This window comes from Capsicum annuum, chromosome 3, assembly GCF_002878395.1.
Source record: "Capsicum annuum cultivar UCD-10X-F1 chromosome 3, UCD10Xv1.1, whole genome shotgun sequence".
In the NCBI taxonomy this organism is placed as follows: domain Eukaryota; kingdom Viridiplantae; phylum Streptophyta; class Magnoliopsida; order Solanales; family Solanaceae; genus Capsicum; species Capsicum annuum.
This window is the reverse complement of record NC_061113.1, coordinates 235733191-235754293: the sequence shown is the minus strand read 5'-3', so window position 1 is coordinate 235754293 and position 21103 is coordinate 235733191. Positions and strand designations below refer to the sequence as shown.

General features: G+C 32.3%; 1 protein-coding gene across 1 annotated transcript; it reads right to left on the bottom strand.

Annotated features, from left to right (window-relative positions):
- Nucleotides 1-479: 479 nt before the first annotated feature.
- LOC107862895 (inositol-tetrakisphosphate 1-kinase 1-like) lies at nt 480-1861 on the bottom strand. The gene has a single exon (XM_016708602.2). It carries the CDS (start codon nt 1719-1721, stop codon nt 645-647), a length of 1077 nt encoding a protein of 358 aa, XP_016564088.1. The 5' UTR covers nt 1722-1861; the 3' UTR covers nt 480-644.
- Between the last annotated feature and the right edge of the window lie 19242 nt (nt 1862-21103).

The following is a 21103-nucleotide window of genomic DNA, read 5'->3' as shown; positions in this document are numbered from 1 at the left end:
CTTCGTTGGATGTATCGGGAGCTAATTATGTATCTCTACATACCCAAATTAAAAATTTTAGTAATTATATAAAATATTGAAATTTTCTATAATGAAATTGTAAATTATCGAGATTTATGTTGTTTGCCCATTTTATTCAGCTTAAACTTTTGGGGGTTTTAGTTAGATTTTTTAGTCTAGCCGCTAATCATGAGGCTATTACTCCACCTAAATTACATTGCTTCTTACTTAATTAAGGTATCAGATAATTTATTCAATCGTTTGAATAACACCTGTCCAATGGGATATGGATCAAATATCAGCAATCGACTATAACCCATTTTTGCAAGCACGAGTGTCTATTCATACATAATTTAATTGTACAATTTGTCCTCCAAATAGGTTAATCTTTAATTTTTATTCTTAGCAGTTGAACTTATGTGGGTTCTTTAAAGGTGCCACTTGTAACTTGTGAAATATTATTATGTAAAAATATAAACTTATGCCTCACATAAAAATTATTTGAGTTAAAGACCATCGATGGTGGCAAAAGTGCAAACGACACCTCATACATTACATGCAAATCAACAACATAAAACAGTGAAAGAGAACGAGTAATCTTAATCAACACAAATCAAATGAACATAATCAACATGGGTGAATCATTACTTCTCCATCTTATGACCATTAGATTCTCCCTCATGAGGCTTATTATTCTCCAACTGGTCCATCTTATGACCATTAGATTCTGCCTCGTGAGTCTTATTGTTCTCCGACTGGTCCAAATTACCATTCTCCCTGCTACGCTTCTGATGTGCAATATCAAGAAAACAAGGCGTCAACATAGTTTCATATTCAGGCACCTTAGCATAGCCAGGGAAATAATTTATATCGATAATTAGATATCGATTTTCGACTCTACTATCCCTTATCATGTCATAATTAAAAAGGTGCAGTTTCAAAGCATGCCTTAGCTGCTTTGAAACTTCGTTAACGAAGCTCGATGGAGGCATCTCTGCTGCCTCCATCAGCTTGGCTAAGCTCTCATCGCTCTGTTCATTATCAGCAAAGTAAGAAATCATAGAAAACGGAATCAAATTCTCCGAATTTCCCAATTTCTCTTCGTTTATATCAGGTAACGACTTCCTTTTCACGCATTTTACGTGATCACCTGCTACGTAAACCTTGAAAATGATTCCTCCGTGGTTTACGAATTCCTGTAGTATGATTGGAGGTTTGATTCCGTTTAATCCTTCTTTGTTTAACGCCAGAAACATCTGGTGAGCGTCTGCAGTGGCGTTGGCTAACAACGCCTTTGCAATCAGGGGGAATTTCATCCCCTGATTAGCAGCAACAGCATCCTGCAGGCTTTCGTTGGAATCAACAAAAGCCTGCAGGGGAATGTTAACGTTCTCGATTTTCAACTGGCTGACTGCATCGAGCATAGAGACTCGATTGTGCAGCTTCTCGATTGATTCAATCGGATCGACAATGATAGTAGTTGGATTTAAGATAGAGAATTCCTCCAGTTGTTTCTTCCATTCCTCGTCGTAGAGCTTGTGGAAAACAGAGTCGAAAGGACCCTGTTGGACTAAAGGCTTATCTAGATCGATTTTGATGAGATCAACGCCGCGTTGTTTGGCATGAAGGAGGAGAGAATCTTGGATGAAGCTGCTTACGCTTCTGGGTGCGAGTGCGTAGCCAATGCGGAACCTATCTCCAGTTAATGGTGATTCAGACATGGCTGGTTATGGAGAGGATTTTAGGAACTGAAGCTTAGTTAGTTGATAGAATGAGTGTGGAGGTATGATTGACATTAGGAATGGGAGTCTATATAGGGAAATGCAAGGAGGGAAAAAATGGTAATAAAAATACTAATACTATGTTATCTATTTGTTTGATTTTAACTTACCATAACAAAAATAATAGTACTATTTTCATATTACAATTACTTGTTTTAATTTGTTCAAAAAAGAAAGCAATTACTTTTCTTCTATTTTAGTATCTACCTTAATAGTAGAATATCGGTATTTGTTTTTTCTCCAAGTCTAGCTACAACCTACTTCAAGTATATCTGTTAATTTCCTATAAAGTAGAATTTATAAGGAAAAAATAATATTACTTTATCTCAAATTACATGACACACTTTTCGTTTCGTTTCAAAAAAAAATGACACAATCTATATTAAAAAATTTCTTATCTCCTATTTATTTCCACTTAAGGAAGCATTAACTATTTATCTCCTGTTTATTCTTTCATCATATCTCTTTTATACATTAACCTTTTTCGATATTTATTAAAGTAGGATTAAAATGAAAACAAAAATAATCGATAATATTTTAATATTTTTGAAATAACTTATATTTTGAATCAACTAATGTTTATCATTATGACAAGTAAAATAGACAGACAGAAGAGAACCAAACAACATGACAAATATAAAATTGAATAGAACTTTTTTTTTCAGTAGTAGTTATAACTTTGTTGAAGGTGTACGTAAGTGGAAACGAAATCAGAAGACGACATGCATGGCAATAGAAAATAGATAGTGGCTTCGTTTGAAGTGTAATTGAGGACAAGTAAGCAAAAAGATAACATGCATATCAATACAAAAATAGCTACGTTTGTTAAATATTAATTTGGAATAATTGGGTACCTAGGTTGTAAAGTGTAAATGCCAATGAGAATTCAAAAGAATACATAGCAATAGAAATAAAAAATAAATAAAAAAATTTAAGCTTTTATTTAAAGCACAAAGAGGAATAAGCATAATACAGCACAGCAATAGTGAAAAATATATACTAGCTTTTTTTGTTACTAATATAAATGGGAATAAGAAGATGAGCAACATGCAATATTTAATAAATATATTTGTTCAAAGTGGTACCTTGAGATGAGCAAAAGGATAAAAATAGACAAATAGTGCCATGTGGTCCCTTGAAAGTTACTGATAATATAAATTTATAATACGAAAAAGATTTGGGAATCTACACTTTTGATTTAAATTGTATTTTAGCCGCTCTCTACTTTGAAAAATATTGTTACGATGCATGTAATAAGAATCAAATAATAGAAAGCTTTTCTTAAAAGTAGTACGTTTTTTAATCTTTTTATTATTTTGCTCAGTCCGTATTCATTTTTTGAATCTGATTAATTTAGATTTATATCATTGGAGCCCTACTTTGAGTCTTGAGGGGTAAAACGCTCATAGTAAAGATAACTTCATATCAAAGTAGTACATACTTATATAGTAATTTCTTCGTTTTAATTTATTTTTCTGATATTAACTTGACACAAAATTTAAAAATATAAAAAATACTTTTAAATCTTATCTTATTAAATGAAATTAAGTCACGAAAACAGTCTCTTACAGAAATACATGATAAAATTATATATAATAAACCTCTATGATTCAGTTTTTTCGCAAAACCCTCACATAGTGAAAATTATAGTGCCGCGGGCTGCACATTTCTTTTTATATATAAATATATTAAAATATTTTTTAATATTGTAGTCTTAAATATATTATTAAAAATTAAGAATGAATGAGTTATCAATAAAATCTTTTGAAAATAAATAAATTAAAATGAAGATAGTAACCGTTAAAATAAGTAAATGTGTGAGAATATGGCCACGTGGTGGAGAATGGAGAGGATATGGATGGTAGGTTTGCTCAGGCTGCGTCAAATTTAGTCATGTAAGACTATAATTCGTTCAACATATGATTTGTCAATTTTAGTGTAATTTGTTCAACATGCATATGATATGTCCATTTCAGTACAATTGTATTTTATCCTTCTAATTAATTGGAGCAAATTCATATAGCCTAAATTGACCCAAACAAATTGTTAGCTATTTGAAAAAAAAAAGAAAAAAAAAGATAAATGTCAACAAAATCAAGTTATTGTAGGATATATCTATTTAATATGATTAATTGATAAGCTAAGGATAAATAATAACATCCTATATATAACAGATTAAATTACATTATATTGTTAGTCTACAACAACAAACCCAATATATTCCTAAAAAATGAGGTCTGGGGAGGGTAGAGTGTACGCAATCCATACCACTGTCTCTAAAGAGGTAGAGAGGCTGTTTTCGATAGACCCCCGGCTCAAGATTAAAAACAGTATACAAAAGCATCAAAAGCAAGGAACATGATAAAATAACATAGGTACTACATCCACAGAAGATTGTACATTGCCAAACAAAAAACACCAAAGTCCACCTAATTACTGGTTACGACTCATCCATACCCTTAGCACTCTATCCTAATATTTTTCCTCCATACCTTCCTATCCAGGGTCATGTCCTTAGTCAATTGTAACACTCCATGTCACGCTTAATCACTTCTCTCCAGCATTTCGTCGATCTACCCCCACCCCGCCTGAAACCTTCCAAGGTCAACCCCTCACACCTACAAACTGGGGCATCTGTACCCCCTCCTCATCACATGACCAAACTATTTCAACCTCACTTCCCGCATTTTTTCCTCCACAGATACCACTTCCACCTTCTCCCGAATAATATCATTCCTAACCCTGTCAGCCCTTATGAAATCACACATCCAACGCAACATCCTCATTTCCGCCACTTTCAACTTCTGAATATGAGAATTCTTAACCGGCCAACACTCCGCTCCATACAACATAAAGGCCGGATTGAATAATAGTTAGAGATTATTTCAAATTAATAGACTAACAATATACTAATTTGAAATAATCTCTAACTATTATTCAAATATTTTAATGAAGATTTATTTTTGAAAAAAAGAAGTCAATGGTCAAACAATTTCCTAGATAGATGCGACTTGAATTATAAAAAACATGTTTACCATGAGTAGGCACGGATAGGGAAAAAACTATCTTTATAAGACTTGAGTAAGAACAAATAATTAATTTTTTCCTAAATTATGCAAAAGAAAGACCATAGTAATAGCAACTTAATCAATATTGCTAATTGTTATCGTGGAGCTAGGTACAATGTTGCCCATTAACCTCATAAGTTGTCTACTGTTCTTTAAGAAAAGTAAAGAATCTTTGGTACTATTTGAATTCTTATTGTATCCTTCTTTGATTTTTTCTTTCAACTCCGACCTCAATTATGCACTGAATAATAGGTACCTATATCTCAGGCAGAACAAAATTATGAGTCATGTAGTAGGTGATTCTTTTGCACGATTTTGGGATACTAGAGTCAATCATTGTCTATTTCGCTTTTAAGAGATATCTGAGCAGAATTTGAATGAAAAAACATTTCTCTCATCAATCCATGGAAGAGTATAGGAGTCATCAAGCAAAGGTCAATGAATCTGTTGATTCCAATGGGTTTAAACAATACAAAGCAAAAATGATGATGTTCATACTCAAAGTATGAGGAATATTAATTATTTTCATGCATCAAGGGAGTAACTTAACTTGACCAACTTTTGTGTTTCTCAACATCTTATCTCAGCAAATTTGCGTATACGTTATGTTATCTATGGCTAGATAAGGTTCAGGGTTCATTTGTCTAACCTGCCGTAATACTACTTTTTCCTTGATTCATATATTTATACCATTTTCAAAAAAAAATTAACACATAATACTATTTATTGTAATGTAATGTATGGGTCTTTTTTAAACTTTTTTCATTATTTTTATCTTTCAATATATTAATTTAAGTGTAAACTTAGCTAGTATTTGGCCATACATTTTCAAATATTCTTGGCAAGTCATTTTGGGGTGAAGTTTCATCATATATTTGGCCATAATATTTGAAAAAGGAAGAATACTCATAAAAATACCTGAACTTTGCCTGAATTTCCAGTTGAGCATACTGAACTTTGCGAGGGTCCTATTATCCTCCTAAACTTTTTTTTCATATTTTAATGACATATATCTGTCCACTTGGACCATTGAATGTAAGTCACGCGCATTGAGCGCGTGAGAATGTTAAAAAATCGTTATAAAACTTTCTTTTTGTTATAAAACAAGAAAGAATAAAGAAGAAGAGTAGAGAGAATAGAGAGTAATTGTTATTTCTTCTCTTGAGGGATGATTTACAATGAAGGAAGCCCTTCTATTTATAAGGGAAATTTACCGTAGCTTCACACTAAAAGAAAAATACATCAAATCCTGATAGACATCAAATAGATCTTGATAGACATTCACTGTAATTGATATATATCATAACACTCCCCCTTGAATGTCTAACAATGTGCATATAGGCTGCCTCATTAAAAAACTTACAAGGAAAACCCAGTGGGACAAAACCTCGTAAGGGAAAAAGAGTACAGAGCATATTAGCTCCCCCTAATAAGAACATCCTTGAACTTTTGCACTCTGATCTTATGCACCATCTTCTTGAAAGTTGCAGTTGGAAGAGACTTGATGAATAAATCAGTCACATTGTCACTTGAACGAATCTGTTGTATGTCAATATCACCATTCGTTTGGAGATCATGTGTATAGAAGAGCTTTGGCAAAATGTACTTCATTCTATCTCCTTTTATGAATCCACCTTTCAGACGTTGTGCTATGCATGCTGCATTATCTTCATATAAAATTGTGGGTACTTTGTCACATTTCAAGCCACATTTTTATCGAATGAGATATATTATGGACCTCAACCACACACACTCTCGGCTTGCTTCATGAATAGCTATAATCTCAGTGTGATTCGATGAAGTGGCTAAGATAGACTGCTTTGTTGATCTTTAAAATATGACAGTACCCCCATATATGAATACATAGCCTGTTTGAGACCGAGCTTTATACGGGTCGGATAAGTATCCAGTATCAGCATAACCAACAAGATCGGAATTACAATCTTTAGAATAAAATAAGCCAATATCGGTAGTCCCCTTTAGATACCGTAATATGTGTTTGATCTCATTCCAATGTCTCCTAGTAGGATCAGAACTATACCTTGCTAGTAAATTTACTGAAAAGACAATATCAGGCCTTATAGTATTGCAAGATACATTAGTGCACCAATTGCACTAAGATTTGGTATTTCAAGACCAAGGAGTTCCTCATTCTTTTCTTGAGGTTGAAATGGATCCTTATTCATATCAAGTGATAGAACAACCATCGGAGTACTTAATGGATGTGTTCCATCCATATAGAATCGTTTCAACACCTTTTTTGTGTAGGCAGATTGAGGAACAAAGATACCGTTTGTCAAATGCCCAATTTGCAAACCAAGGCATAACTTTGTCTTTTCAAGATCTTTCATCTCAAACTCTTTCTTTAGGTAATCAATTTCCTTTTGAAGCTCTATTGGCGTTCCAATAAGGTTTATGTCATCGACATAGACAGCAAGTATAACAAACTCCGACGTTATTTTCTTTATGAAAACACGTGAGAAAATTTCATCATTCGTATAACCTTCTTTAGATAAATATTCACTAAGATGGTTATACCACATGCGTCCAGATTGCTTCAAACCATACAATGATCTTTGCAATCTAATGAAATACATTTCCAGAGTCTTTGAACTATATGTTTTCGGCATTTTAAATCCTTCAAAAATTTTCATGTATATCTCATTATCAAGTGATCCATATAGATAGGTTGTTACTACATCCATCAAATGCATTTCAAGTCTCTCATTGATAGTAAAACTAATAAGATAACGCAATGTTATTGCATCCATAACTGGTGAATATGTCTCATCTTAATCGATACCAGGCCGTTGTGAAAATCGTTATGCAATAAGGCGTGCTTTATATCTTTATATTTTATTTTTTTCATTTCTTTTTCACACAAAGACCCATTTATAGACAACAGGCTAAAAACCATTAGGTGTTTAAGCTATGGGTCCAAAAACTTCACGTTTGGCAAGCGAATTCAATTCAAATTGAATTGTTTCTTGCCATTTTGGCCAGTCATTTCTTTATCGATATTCTGTGACAAATTGAGGTTCAAGATCCTCGCTATCTTGCATGATTTTCGTTGCAACATTGTATGCAAAGACATGATCCACTACTATTTCAGATCGATTTAGATTAGTTTCAACATCACTTGAATTCATGGATAGTTCCTCATTTTCTTGAGTCTCAGGCTCATTGATTCTTTCAGGGATAACAGCATTTCTCAAATCTTGAATTTCCGTATGTGGACCTTTCATAGTGTCATCTTGACCATTTGTTTTTCTTTTTCTAGGATTTCGATCCTTAGAACCTAATGGTCTGCCACACTTCAAGCGTGCTTTAGATTCATTAGCTATGACACTAGTGGATGGTCCTTTAGGGACATCAATTCGAATTGGGACATTCTCTACAGGAATATGTGATTTAGTGATCCTTTTCAAATCTGTAAATGTGTCCGGCATTTGATTTGCAATTCTCTGCAGATGAATACTCTTTTGTACTTCTTGCTCACAAATAGAAGCACGTGGATCAAGATTAGATAGTGATGAATTTTTTCACAAAATTTCTCTTTTAATGTCACTATCTTCTCCCTCCAATTTTGGAAAAAGTATCTCATCAAACCCACAACCTGCAAATCGAGCAGTGAACATATCTCCCATTAATGGTTCAAGATAGCGAATAATAGAGGGTGATTCAAACCCAACATAAATTCCTAACCTTTTTTGGGAGGCTATCTTGATGCGTTTTGGTGGTGTTATCGGCACATAAACACCATACCCAAAAATTCTCAGATAAGATATATTAGGCTCTTGACCCAGAACCAGTTGCAACGGAGAAAATTTATGACAATTTGTCGGTCTAAGACGAATAAGTGTTGCAGCATGCAAAATTGCATGACTCCAAACAGAAGTGGGCAACTTAATTTTCATTAGTAATGGTCTTGCTATCAATTGCAGACGTTTAATTAATGACTCAGCAAGGCCATTTTGAGTGTGAAAATGGGGTACAGGATGTTTCACTCTTATCCCAATCGATAAGCAATAGTCATTAAATGCTTGGGATGAAAATTCTGCAGCATTATCAAGGCGAATAGACTTGATTTGATTATCAGAAAATTGTGCCCGTAATCGTATTATTTGTGCCAACAATTTTGCAAATACCAACTTGCGAGATGACAAAAGGCACACATGAGACCATCTAGAAAAAGCATCTATTAAGACTATGAAGTATCTAAACAACCCACTTGGTGGGTGAATTGATCCACAAATGTCCCATGTATGCGTTTCAAGAACGTGGGAGACTCAATCCCAACTTTTGTTGGCGATGGTCTCACTATCAACTTTCCTTGATAACAAGCATTACATGAAAATTCACCATTCAAAAGAACCTTCAAGTTCTTTAATGGATGCCTATTTGAATTTTCTATTATTCGTCTCATCATTATTGATCCTGGATGTCCCAGATGATCATGCCAAAGTACGAAAGTATTGGAATCAGTAAACTTTCGATTTACTATGTAATGTGCCTCATTTGCACAAATCTTTGTCCAATAAAGGTCAAAAGATAAAGCAGGAAACTTTTCAACAACACATGTCTGCCCAGCGACATTCTTGGTGATACCAAGATATTCAAGATTCATCTCATCAAATGTCTTGATATGATAACCATTTTCACGGATATCTTTAAAACTCATCAAGTTTCTTCAAAACTTGGGAGAGAACATAGCATTATTTATGATGAGGTTAGTTCCCTTGGGCAAAATTATAATGTCTTTTCCGAAGCCTTCAATCAAATCAGCACTACCAGAAATTGTAGTAACATTAATCTTGTTCATGTTTAGATGAGAGAAATATTTCTTATCTTTGAATATCGTATGTGTAGTGTCAGAATCAATCAAACAAATATCTTCTTGAAAACTATCCATATCTTAGCCTTAACCTTCAAATTTGAGACGGTAGAGTCTAGTGCTGATAACATGTTATAAAACAAGAAAAAATAAAGAGGAAGAGTAGAGAGAATAGAGAGAGTAATTGTTATTTCTTCTCTTGAGGGATGATTTACAATGAAGGAAGCTCTTCTATTTATAGGGGAAATTTGCTATAGACATCAAATAGATCTTGATAGACATTCACTATAATTGATATATATCATAACACTTTTTGTCAAATAACCTCTCAATTTTCATTATAAACCTTTATTTTATTTTTTTTCTATTAAAATAATCACATAATCATATATATACTCATCATATATACACACACTCCACATATAGTGAAGACACTGTATTTTTGATGTAATTGAAATTGAAATTGATGGACAGTGTGTGTGATTTTTGAAATTGAGTCAAATTGATGTAATTAAATTGGGTGTATTGAAGATGACCCATTTGGGGTGTGTGTGTGATGAAATTATGTTTAATTTCATTTCAACGATAAAGCAACCATAGTGAATAAAATCATATGAACTGGGTGTGTTCAGTGATACTGTTCGGATCAAAACTTAGTAATCTCAGTCCATATTGATTTTTTTATCACTGTTTTTGGCCTTCTAGATCTACCTTTCTTGGATTATTTTTTTTGTGTGTGTAGCTCCCGCATCTGTGTGTATATTGTGGTTTTTGCGAGTGAATTTTCTATGTGTATGCATTTTTTGGTGAGGTGAGTGTTTTTCGGTGATGTGTGTGTATATCCGATTATGACGATGGAGGAGTCTCCTTTTTTGTGGGAATTCTTTAGTGGGTTCTCTTTTGGCTGTTTGTGTATTCAAAAAAAAAATGGAGATGATGATGCCCCCTTTGTGCGTATGTTCTGTGTGTGTATCTGGGTGTGTGTTGTATGATCTCTGGTGAGTGTATGTGTATGTTTTGTGAGGTTTTTGAGAAGATGATCCATTTGGGGAGTGCGTATGATGAAATTGTGTTTAATTTCAATTCAATAATGGAGCAACCACGGTGAATAAAATAATATGAACTAAATAAAAGCCAAATTTTAAGATTTAAGAATTAAGAATCAAGATTTTAATGAAAAAATGATGAAAAGTGATAAAAAGAATAAGAATGGAGAAGAAAATAAATAAAAATTAATTTGTAGTATCAACAATGTTGTTTGATGTTATTTTCTTATTGAATTTGTAGTATTGCCAGTGTTTTGAAATTATTTATAGTATTACCAGTGTTGTTTGTAGGAGGGATATGATTGTAATGGTGAAAATGATGAAAATGGAGAAGAAAGAGCGCGTGTATTACATCTCCCAACGCCAAAACTAGGTATAGCATTTCGGGGGGTAATAATTTTACTTTAAAAAAGTCTAGGTGGGTAATAGGACCCCCGCAAAGTTCAATATGCTCAACTGAAAATTCAGGCAAAATTCAGATATTTTTGTGAGTATTCTCCCTTTGAAAAAAACATATTTTACTTTTAAAAGTTCCCAAATATAGAACTTTCCCAAATACTAGAATTTGGAAGTTTGAATTATTTGGCAAAAATATTTGTCAAATAATTACAAATTATATGGACAAACATTATTTGCCAAGTTTTTCTCAAAACTTACTTGAAAAATCTATGGCCAAATAGGTCCTCAGAATTTTGAATGATCCAATAAGTTTTATAGCTCATAAATATTAGTAACTCAAATAAAGTCAAATTGGTACTAATGCTAACAAAATATTCAATTAACATTATGAATGACACTAATATTGGTTATCTATTCATTAACTTTGTACAAATACATATCCTAAATTGTTCTTCTTTTCGATATTTAGTACTCCCTTTATTTCATTTTATGTGTCATAGTTTAACGCGGTCCGAAATTTAAGAAATAAGTAAAGATTTGATGATTTTTACTAAATTATTCTTTATTAAAAAATATACTACCACTATTTAACATGACTTAATATTTTTAAATTATGATTATTTTTATTAGAACTTATTATTATGAAATATTTATTTTATACGATTTTGTTATTATTGTTGTTGAATATTTTATCATCAACATTCACATCATATTTTGTGTTAGTTTTTAAGAAACACCTAAAGATAGTTGTATCTGATCAAGACTAAGAAATATTTAAAGTACAAGTTTATTATACGTTTGTATAAAGACTTTATCGAAAAAAATGAAAAATTCGAGAAAATTGAGAAACCCAAAAAATCAGAGGTTAAAAAATCTGAATTTTATTGATTTGGTTGGTTTATAACTATAAAAACTTGATACAAATAATTTGATTTGTTATTTAAAAGCCTGAACCAACACGATCATGTAACCCCTGAATTTCCAGTGTCTATACGCATGTGGAGGTTCAAATTCATGCCAAACTCACTTTGAAAATAAAACACTCTGTTTCATCATTTTTTTCAAACTTGAACTAGAAATCTTTGATTAAAAATGAACTACTTACTACCTCACCACAATTTTGGGGGTATATGCAGTAGTAATGGTTATACATATATTAGTACATACCTCGCACGTGTAACCGTTGATTATTTAAAATAAAATAATTTTATCTTTTGCGGAGATTTTTAATGACGTATAGAAAGTTCAAATCAGCCATCAGAAGTTTCAAGTATTTGATGAATTGTCATATTTGCGTTTGTTATGGAGTACCTCTTTTCCATACTGCTAGAGGCTAAGAAAGACATCGATTTGAACCATATTCGCAGTACGATATTTTTTCTATATTTAAAATCTTTTCTTATTGTTTAAAGTTAAATCTTTAAAAAATCTTTGATTACATAATTCTTACTTACTTAAAACTTTTTAAAACTTGGTACTTTTATATTTTTTTCTTATTCTAACGCTTTCATATTTATTTCTAGATTTTTAAAATTTTCTTAAAATCAAATTTTAGTTGATTTATAATTATTAAACTAATGAAAAAAGTAGTAGTTGTTATTAATTTTGATAACTTCTAATAAGAAAAAAATTATTATAAATATTTAATTAATTTTTAACTCTTAAATATTAGAAAAATAGTGAAAAGACGATTTTGTCTATAACAGAAACTTTTAATCAAGGACAAAAAGTTCAAACAACATTTTTAAGGTCTTTCACACTTTTAATATAGTATAGATAGATATAGATGTAGATAAACTACTCTTATTGAGGTGAGTTTCGTGACCTAAATGGTATATGCAGTACAAATGATTACATATAGGGGTGGGCGTTCGATCGGTTCGGTCTGATTGTTTAATATCGATTCAGTTTATCGATTTTTGAATTGACAAAAATAATATTTGTAACCAAACCGAAATAAATTCAATTTGGTTCAATTTTTACAAATTTGGTTCGGTTATTTCGCATTTTTATTTCGGTTTGAAATATTAAAGTAGTTAGTCTCTCTTTTTCATAACTGAGCATTTAAAATTGATGGGTTTTTTTTGAAAAAATATTTTTTTCAAACTTGTTTTTCATTCCCTAATATAAATAACTCAACATGGATAAAACGAAATAAAACAATCATAAGCTTAACATAATACATAACGTCATTAATCATTACATATAATATAATTTTGCATAAATAGTCCATAAAACAGTCCAAAGTCACCAAAATAATCCATAAAATATTTGAGTCACTAAAACAATCCATAAATAGCCTGCGGCGTATGCGAATTTGCTGTTAAATGTTAATTGTGAATGTGAATTACTAAATATTATATATATATATATATATATATGTAATATAATATATATTATTTATTTATTTATTTATAAAATTTTGATTTTTCGGTTTAACCGAATTTTTTTTTAAAAAACCGAACCAAAAAACCAAAATCTTAAAATTACAAATCGAATCCGATCCGAAAAATCGAAATCAAAATTAAATTTCGGTTTGATTTTTCGATTTTTTCGATTTAAACCAAAATATGACCACCCCTAGTTACATATATATTAGCCGAAATAGCTCGTTGGACACTTGTACTTGTGTTGGTTTGTAAAGTAGACACTTCTACTTACACTTTTGTCATCTGGATCCTTTAATTCATTAAAAATGAATATTTTAAAAGAAAAATGACACTCTATAGCAATTTTTAAAACAAATAACTCAAGTTTGATATCTTTCCAAAAAGTGGTCAGTCGAGTATATTATTTTCACTTTATAATCATTTTGGCCTACGCAGTTCAGATACAGTTCATATACAATACTGATATAGTCCATATACAATATGATACAATTTTCAACTTGGATCATTTGGCCCTTTTAAAAATATTTCAATTTTTTTCGCTATAAATTTTTTAACTGAAAAATATTCTGCCTTTTTTTATTATTTAAAAATAATAATTAAATATAATTATATAAAAATGATATAATTGTTCTATAGAATATGTATCTATATAAAATATAGTATCAAATATGTATATGTATAAAATATATTGAAAGTGTATAAAAATTATATAATTGTTGTATAAAATGTGTAAAAAAAATATAATTATTATATAAATTGTGTATCAAAACTGTATAATTTTCGTATGGAATATTTATATGTATAAGATATGTGTAAAAACTGTATAGAAGGTGTGTAGAAATGGTATAGAACAAGCCAGCAAATTAAATGGCTAGAAAATAAAATTTAAATTTCCTGGCCATTTTCGTAAAAATACTTTAATTTGAAGTGTCATTTCTGTTCTTTTTCCTATTTTAAACCTTTTTTTGTGTATGTGCCATTAAGTTGATGTTTTGAAAAAACGTGTATTTTTCTCTCATTTTTCAGCGAGTGGTGGTGTCAAAATTTTGCCTTTAATTTTTTTTTTAATTGTAAATTAAAAAAGAAAAAAATCCAACTTCTTCTTCTTCATTGACCCTGTCCCCTTCCCCATTCCCCCACCCGACACAGTCCCTCTCTCCCCCGTCCCCCCCCCCCCCCCCCCCCCCCAACCATTCTCCCTACCCCTACCCCTCCCGCCCCCTCTAAAACTCATCCACCATCCACTTCATCTACCCCACCTACCCCTCTAAAACTCCCATCAACTTCAATGGGTTCTCCAGTTATGGATAATACAACTGATGCTTAAGAATCAGTTGTCAAAACAAACAACATCAGAAAAACTGAGCTCTCTTCTTCTTCTTCTTCCAAAATCCAGTTGAATAACAATGCCAGTGTTGATGAGAATGCTACGAATAAAGTATACAGAGATTCCAGTTACGATTTCTCTAACGATGCTGTAATGAAACGTATGAAGGATAGTAGCAAAGATTTCGATTTTATAACGGAATCGTTGTTTTCACAAATGTCGTCGTTATCTAGGGTAGAAGCGAGTCCTAACCATGGAGTTCTTACGCCTAGAGAAGTTCGGGTTTCTTTTAACGAGGACCGGACCAGTAATGGATCGGAAGACAAGAATGAGAGGGGCAGGGACAGGGGTGCGGGTGGAGGAGTTTTTTTTTTAAAAAAATATTATATATATTGAATATTTTATTTTATTTTCTCTGTGTCATTTAAAAAAGACGTGGCATGTAAACGAATGTATTATACTCATATTAACTGGATGAAAAAAGGGTGTAAAATGTTATGTTTTGATAGGTAAAAGGGTTAAAATATTTTGTTTTAATGGGTTAAAGGATTCATATAACAAAAGTTTAAGTAGAAGTGTTTACTTTACAAATCAGGATAAGTACAAGTGTTCATCGAGCTATTTCGCCTATATCTATCTATATCTATAATATATTAAAACTGTGAAGACCTTAAAAAAAAGTAAATCAAACTTTTTGTCCTTTATTAAAAGATTTCGTTTTAGATAAAATTATTTTTTCATCATTATTTATTATAATATTAAATATTAATTATAATAAATATATGAGAAGTAAAACTCCTAAATATAAACAAAACCCTCAACTAATCTTAATTCTACCCAAAATTCACCATCCCAATTTAACCCCAAATCCTCAATATATAACTCCTACATCCCTGTACTATATTAATTATTTATTTTGAATCAATAAACATGCTGCAGAAACATTGTTTATTTTGGTTTAGATTAGATACAATATTTGCCGTAGAAAAAAATCAAGTTTGGCTTTATTATTCTTTATTATTCTTTTCTCTTTTTTGTTTTTTTTGGTTATTAAATTTCAAGATTATATATGAAGTATACAAAATCAACAATTAACAATAGATTTTATTTTTTTTTAATAATTTTTTGTGTTTCTTTTTTACTTGAATTTTTTTTAGTCAGAAGTTCGAATAGAACAAATATGTTGCCATTGAATGAAGAAATTAAAGATTACATTGATTTTACATGTTATTTACTTTTTAAAAATTTTAGGTTTACATGTAATTTGATTTCATTTCTATAACATAAAGTAAACAACTTCTATATACCAAAAAGAAAAAAAAATGTAAACTTTTCAAAACCATATTATATATTATGATTACATTTTCTTATGAGACACTATTTTTATTATTTCTCTGGATCCATCTTACGAATTAAATTTTGAAACTAAGAATGAAGTGTACAGAAAGAGTATGGCTATATTTGAAGTGGTAGAAAAGATATACAAATTATTTGATCAAGAAGAGGGATTGAAATGATATGAAATTTGCAGGTCAAATTTCTCACTTCTACAATGAAACCAAATTAAATTACAAAACTTTATGGATTAACAAGCACTAACCATCGACTTACTAAAGCTATACCGTAATTTAAGGACTGACGATGTATTTCACCTATCCTATTTATATTTTCGATATTTGTAAATATTATATAAGCATGTTTCCAATATAATTTAATTCATGGAAAATAAACTTCAACCACAAATAAAAATATGAAGAAATAACAATTTTATTGATAAACGATGTGGGTACAAATCTGTTCCTCCATTGATTCTTCTCTCTTGATTTTCTCCATAATTCGAGGGTTGTCAGTATCGTATTTCTCGATTGTAGAATTTGATATGGATTTCTCCGTCATTTGAGGGTCATTAGTGGCATATTTCTCAAACGTAGGAATATTTGGATTTGATCTCCATGAAAGGAGGTTTTCTCTATAATTCGAGGGTTGTTAGTAGCGTATTTCTCGAACGTAAGATTTGATATGGATTTCTCTGTAATTCGAGGGTCGTTAGTGGCGTATTTCTCAAACGTAGGAATATTTAGATTTGATCTCTGTGAAAGGAGGTTTTGTTGATCTTCTTGATGTATTTGATTATCAAGAAGAAAGGGTTTTGATCTATAAATATCTCATTAATTTATTGGGACTTTGAAGATCTCTTTATAAATATCCCATGAATTTATTGTGATTTTTGAAGATCGTTGATTTCTTTGTGAATTTGTGAGATATTGGAGATGCCTCGTTAAGGAAATATTTGTCCCTTTATATAAGCGTAATTCAAGGTTTAGGGTAAACCAGACTCTAAGAACTCTAATAGAATTAGAAATTTTTTTTAGAGTCCTACAAATTTTAGATGTATACAAAGCAATTGAATAAATTCTTCATCTTTAGACCTTCAATGATATTTAATTAAATTATTGTATTCATTTTTATTATTAAAATAAACATCATATTTAGTGTAACGTATGAACTCATTAAAATGAGATACACGCGCCTGAACTAGTATTATTAAATAAACTACTCTTATTGAGGTGTTTTTGGCAACCTAACCCATTACACGTACCCTGTCATGAGGTATTGTAAGTTGTATTATGCCTCGAGTTTACTCTCCATGTTATATGAGCATTACCCTCTTAACAACCTATTTCTCATAATTTCGGCATGACTCCTCAGTAAACTAGTTCTTTTATTGAGTGATGGTATGTCATGCCAGCTGTACAGGATTAATTCGAAGATATCTGCTATCTTTCACCGACACATGTACCAAGCAATGAACTATATCAACCCACCCCTCTCCCTCTCTCTCTCTCTCTCTTCAGTTTTTGGTTGACAAAACACATAACTCTACAATAGACCTGACAAATTAAGCAAGAAGAAAAGAAACACAAAAGTTATCCTATACTGACAAAGATCAACATAATCATTCTTTTACAAGCACCACAGAAAATCAATATCAGGAGGTTTGGCAAACGAAAATTCGTGTAGGTAATAGGCATTAGGCAACAATCAATCAGTAACGACCATGAACAATCAAACAGTAAGACCTTTGAGGGTCATTAGCACACGGTTCGAGACTTTCTAAATAATAAGTCCCTCCCTCTATCCTTCTCCACTTTAATACTGGGCTGGCAGGATTTGAACCCGTGATGTGCAGGTGTGACTAACCTACATATCATAAGTTGCACTCCTACCACTAGACCAAAGCCTCGAGGGCCAAGCACCATCTCCATTCACTTTCAATAGACGAGCTCTGGAGCAAGACACCGTGTTTCTAGACCCGCTTATCAATAGACGAGCTCTAGAGCAAAGACATTGTGTTTCTAGACCCGCTAAAAGAGAGAGCAGAGAGCTGAGGGTACTTATGTGCATCTCTCTTGCATGTTCAAAAATGAATCACAGATAAGCAGGCTCAATTAGTATAAATGCATACCATGAGTGTTCGTTTGATTTAAGCATCTGATGAGCAACTGGCATTACAATAGAAGGAAACGATACAATCCTTAGAGGAGGACATTCAACAAGATAACTTTAGCAAATATCTCATGTCATAGGATTTTATTTTACATCAAAATGCTTTTGGGGTGGTGGGGGTTGATGATATGATCTGTTTTTTACAGGAATCCGGAAGAAGGGGAATGCCTTCAAGTTTTGATTCAAAGAATCAGATCAGACCGGGAGACAACAATTAAGAAGAGAATTCATAAATCAATCATATGTTTGCTGGACCTCATATCTGTCAGTATGGATATTGTAAATGTAACAGCAACAAACTGCAAGAATGCCTTTGATATATATGATCATGCATTCACCACGTGCTAGTGCAAAGTCTGTTGGGTAATCAAAAGAGTGCAAGTGAAGAGATTCGATGGAGTTCAAAATGTTTGTCAGTGATCCTTAAAATAAGACAATACTTGAACTATGACTAAATGCCACTTCCAGGACTTGCCTCGATCCATATTAACTAATGCCGCTTCATTATACTGCAACTATGCCGAGGACGCGATAACATCCATGAACACAAATAAAACTCTGATAGTTTCATTATAAATTCCGGGGGATAAACGCACAAACAAAAACACGGCCAAAGATGAGAAGGACAACTTTCCCAAGAGTGCATCCCAACTGCAAAAGTTGAATATGAGGCTACAGACAGAGATCCTATAATACTCTAGAGTTCTAAAGCTCGTCAAATAGATTTTGAATCCATCAAACAATAAGACTCATAACTCTTCACTAAAGATAAACCTTGTGGCATGTGGTTTAGAAGGCAGCTCACCGCACATAGCATGTAATCTGATGAGTAACGACAAAAAAATGTGATTTGCCAACCAAGCACATTCACCAACTATCTCATTCTCACAATCTACCAAAGCAATTCAAATCCAGCTATATAACAACTTGTATAGAATGTTTACACCGTAAGAATAGATCAATGGCCAAACGCTTAGTGTTTCACTTAGTCATTTTTGGTTATATGGGAACTCACAGAAGTACAGAACTCATGAGCATTTGACTATAATCTAAATTTGCATCACAAGAACTTGGTATCAGCTTTTTCCTTGAACAAGTTTGGTGATTACAAAATACCCAATCTTTGGACTGAACCATCATAATCTTTAGCACTAGAAACGAAATCAATATATATATACACACATACATTACAAGAACATTCAGTCTATAACATACGAATATAACTTGTTCTGCAAAGAACAGAAGAGCATACCCCAATAAACCAATAAAGGAAAAGCAGAAAACAACACTTTCACTTAAACAGTGAAAAAAGAAATGCTGAAAACCAAGAGTTCCCTTCCTGAGATTTGATAGTTCCACTTACAGGAATGAAAGAGGTGCTTGAGAGATTAACCTCATTCTCAAAATCAAGCAAAGCAATTCTGATCTAGATAATAGCTCGTATAGAATCTTTAAACTTTAAGAATTGCTCAATGGTCTAATAATTTTGTTTCAACAATCTTATAAAAAAAAAGGGCAGCCCGGTGCACTAAAGCTAACGCTATGCGCGGTGTCCGGGTAAAGGCTCCACCACAAGGGTGTATCGTACGCAGCCTTACCTTGCATTTCTGCCAGAGGCTGTTTCCAAGGCTTGAACCCATGACCTCCTGGTCACATGACCTCCTGTTTCAACAATCTTGATAATATAATTTTATCTCATCCAAAAAAGAATCTTGGTAACATGGGAAATAACATACCTCCCTAAAAAAGGGCAGCCCGATGCACTAAAGCTCCCACTATGTGCAGGGTCTGCGGAAGGACCAGACCGCAAAGGTCTAATTTAAGCAGTCTTACCCTGCATTTCTACAAGAAGCTGTTTCCACGGCTTGAACCCGTAACCTCCTGGTCAGATGCCAACAACTTTACTCCAAGGCTCTCCTTCAAACTAACATACCTCTTTGCAACATAAACACTTGGCATCAATTTTTTTTCTCTTGAACCAGTTGGCAGATTTATGAAAAACCCAATCTTTGAATTGAACAATCATAATCATTTACACTAGAATTAAGGTCAACAAAAAATACCAGCTAATGCACATTACAGGAACACACAAATCAGTAACAAGCCAACATAAAGTTCTTGTTTTTTTTTTCGTGTTAAAGAAACAGAAAAGCATAACATTACATTACACCATGTGCTTAATACCCAACAAATGCAAAGAGAGAAACTACACATAAAATTAACAGTGAGAAGAAAAAAATGCTGAAAAGCAAGAGCTCCCTCCCAATAACAGCTCGTATAGAATGTTTAAACTGTAAGAACAGCTCAAAGATCAAATACAGGGCATGTGAACTAGTTCAAGGGCGAAGTTAAAGACAAAAATATGTGGCACAACCAAAACACAGAGTGATTGTTTGGCTTGCAACTAAAAACAGGCTACGCACTAAAGCTAGAATGCAAAAATTGAACATCCCCATTGCTGATGATCATTGTTGTTTGTGTGATAGTCAAGTGCAGGAGACAACAAATTATTTATTTTGGCATTGTGATTGGTTTAAAGAGGTTAAGAAAGAAGTAGAACAATGGACAGGCATTATAATTCAGGTTGGGGAAGTAAGGAGAGTCTTACTAGCTATTAAACGATGAAGATGTAATAAGTTAAGGAAGGAGGTGTTAGTTGCTATTTGGGGAGCTGTTTACTATGCTACATGGAAAGCGCGAAACTATAAGCAGTTCAGAGGGATATTAATCAAGCCAGCAGAAGCAGTGTTA

What these genes read in the sequence shown, in the direction of transcription:
- LOC107862895 (XM_016708602.2), bottom strand. Translation starts at nt 1,721, where the DNA reads ATGTCTGAATCACCATTAACTGGAGATAGGTTCCGCATTGGCTACGCA.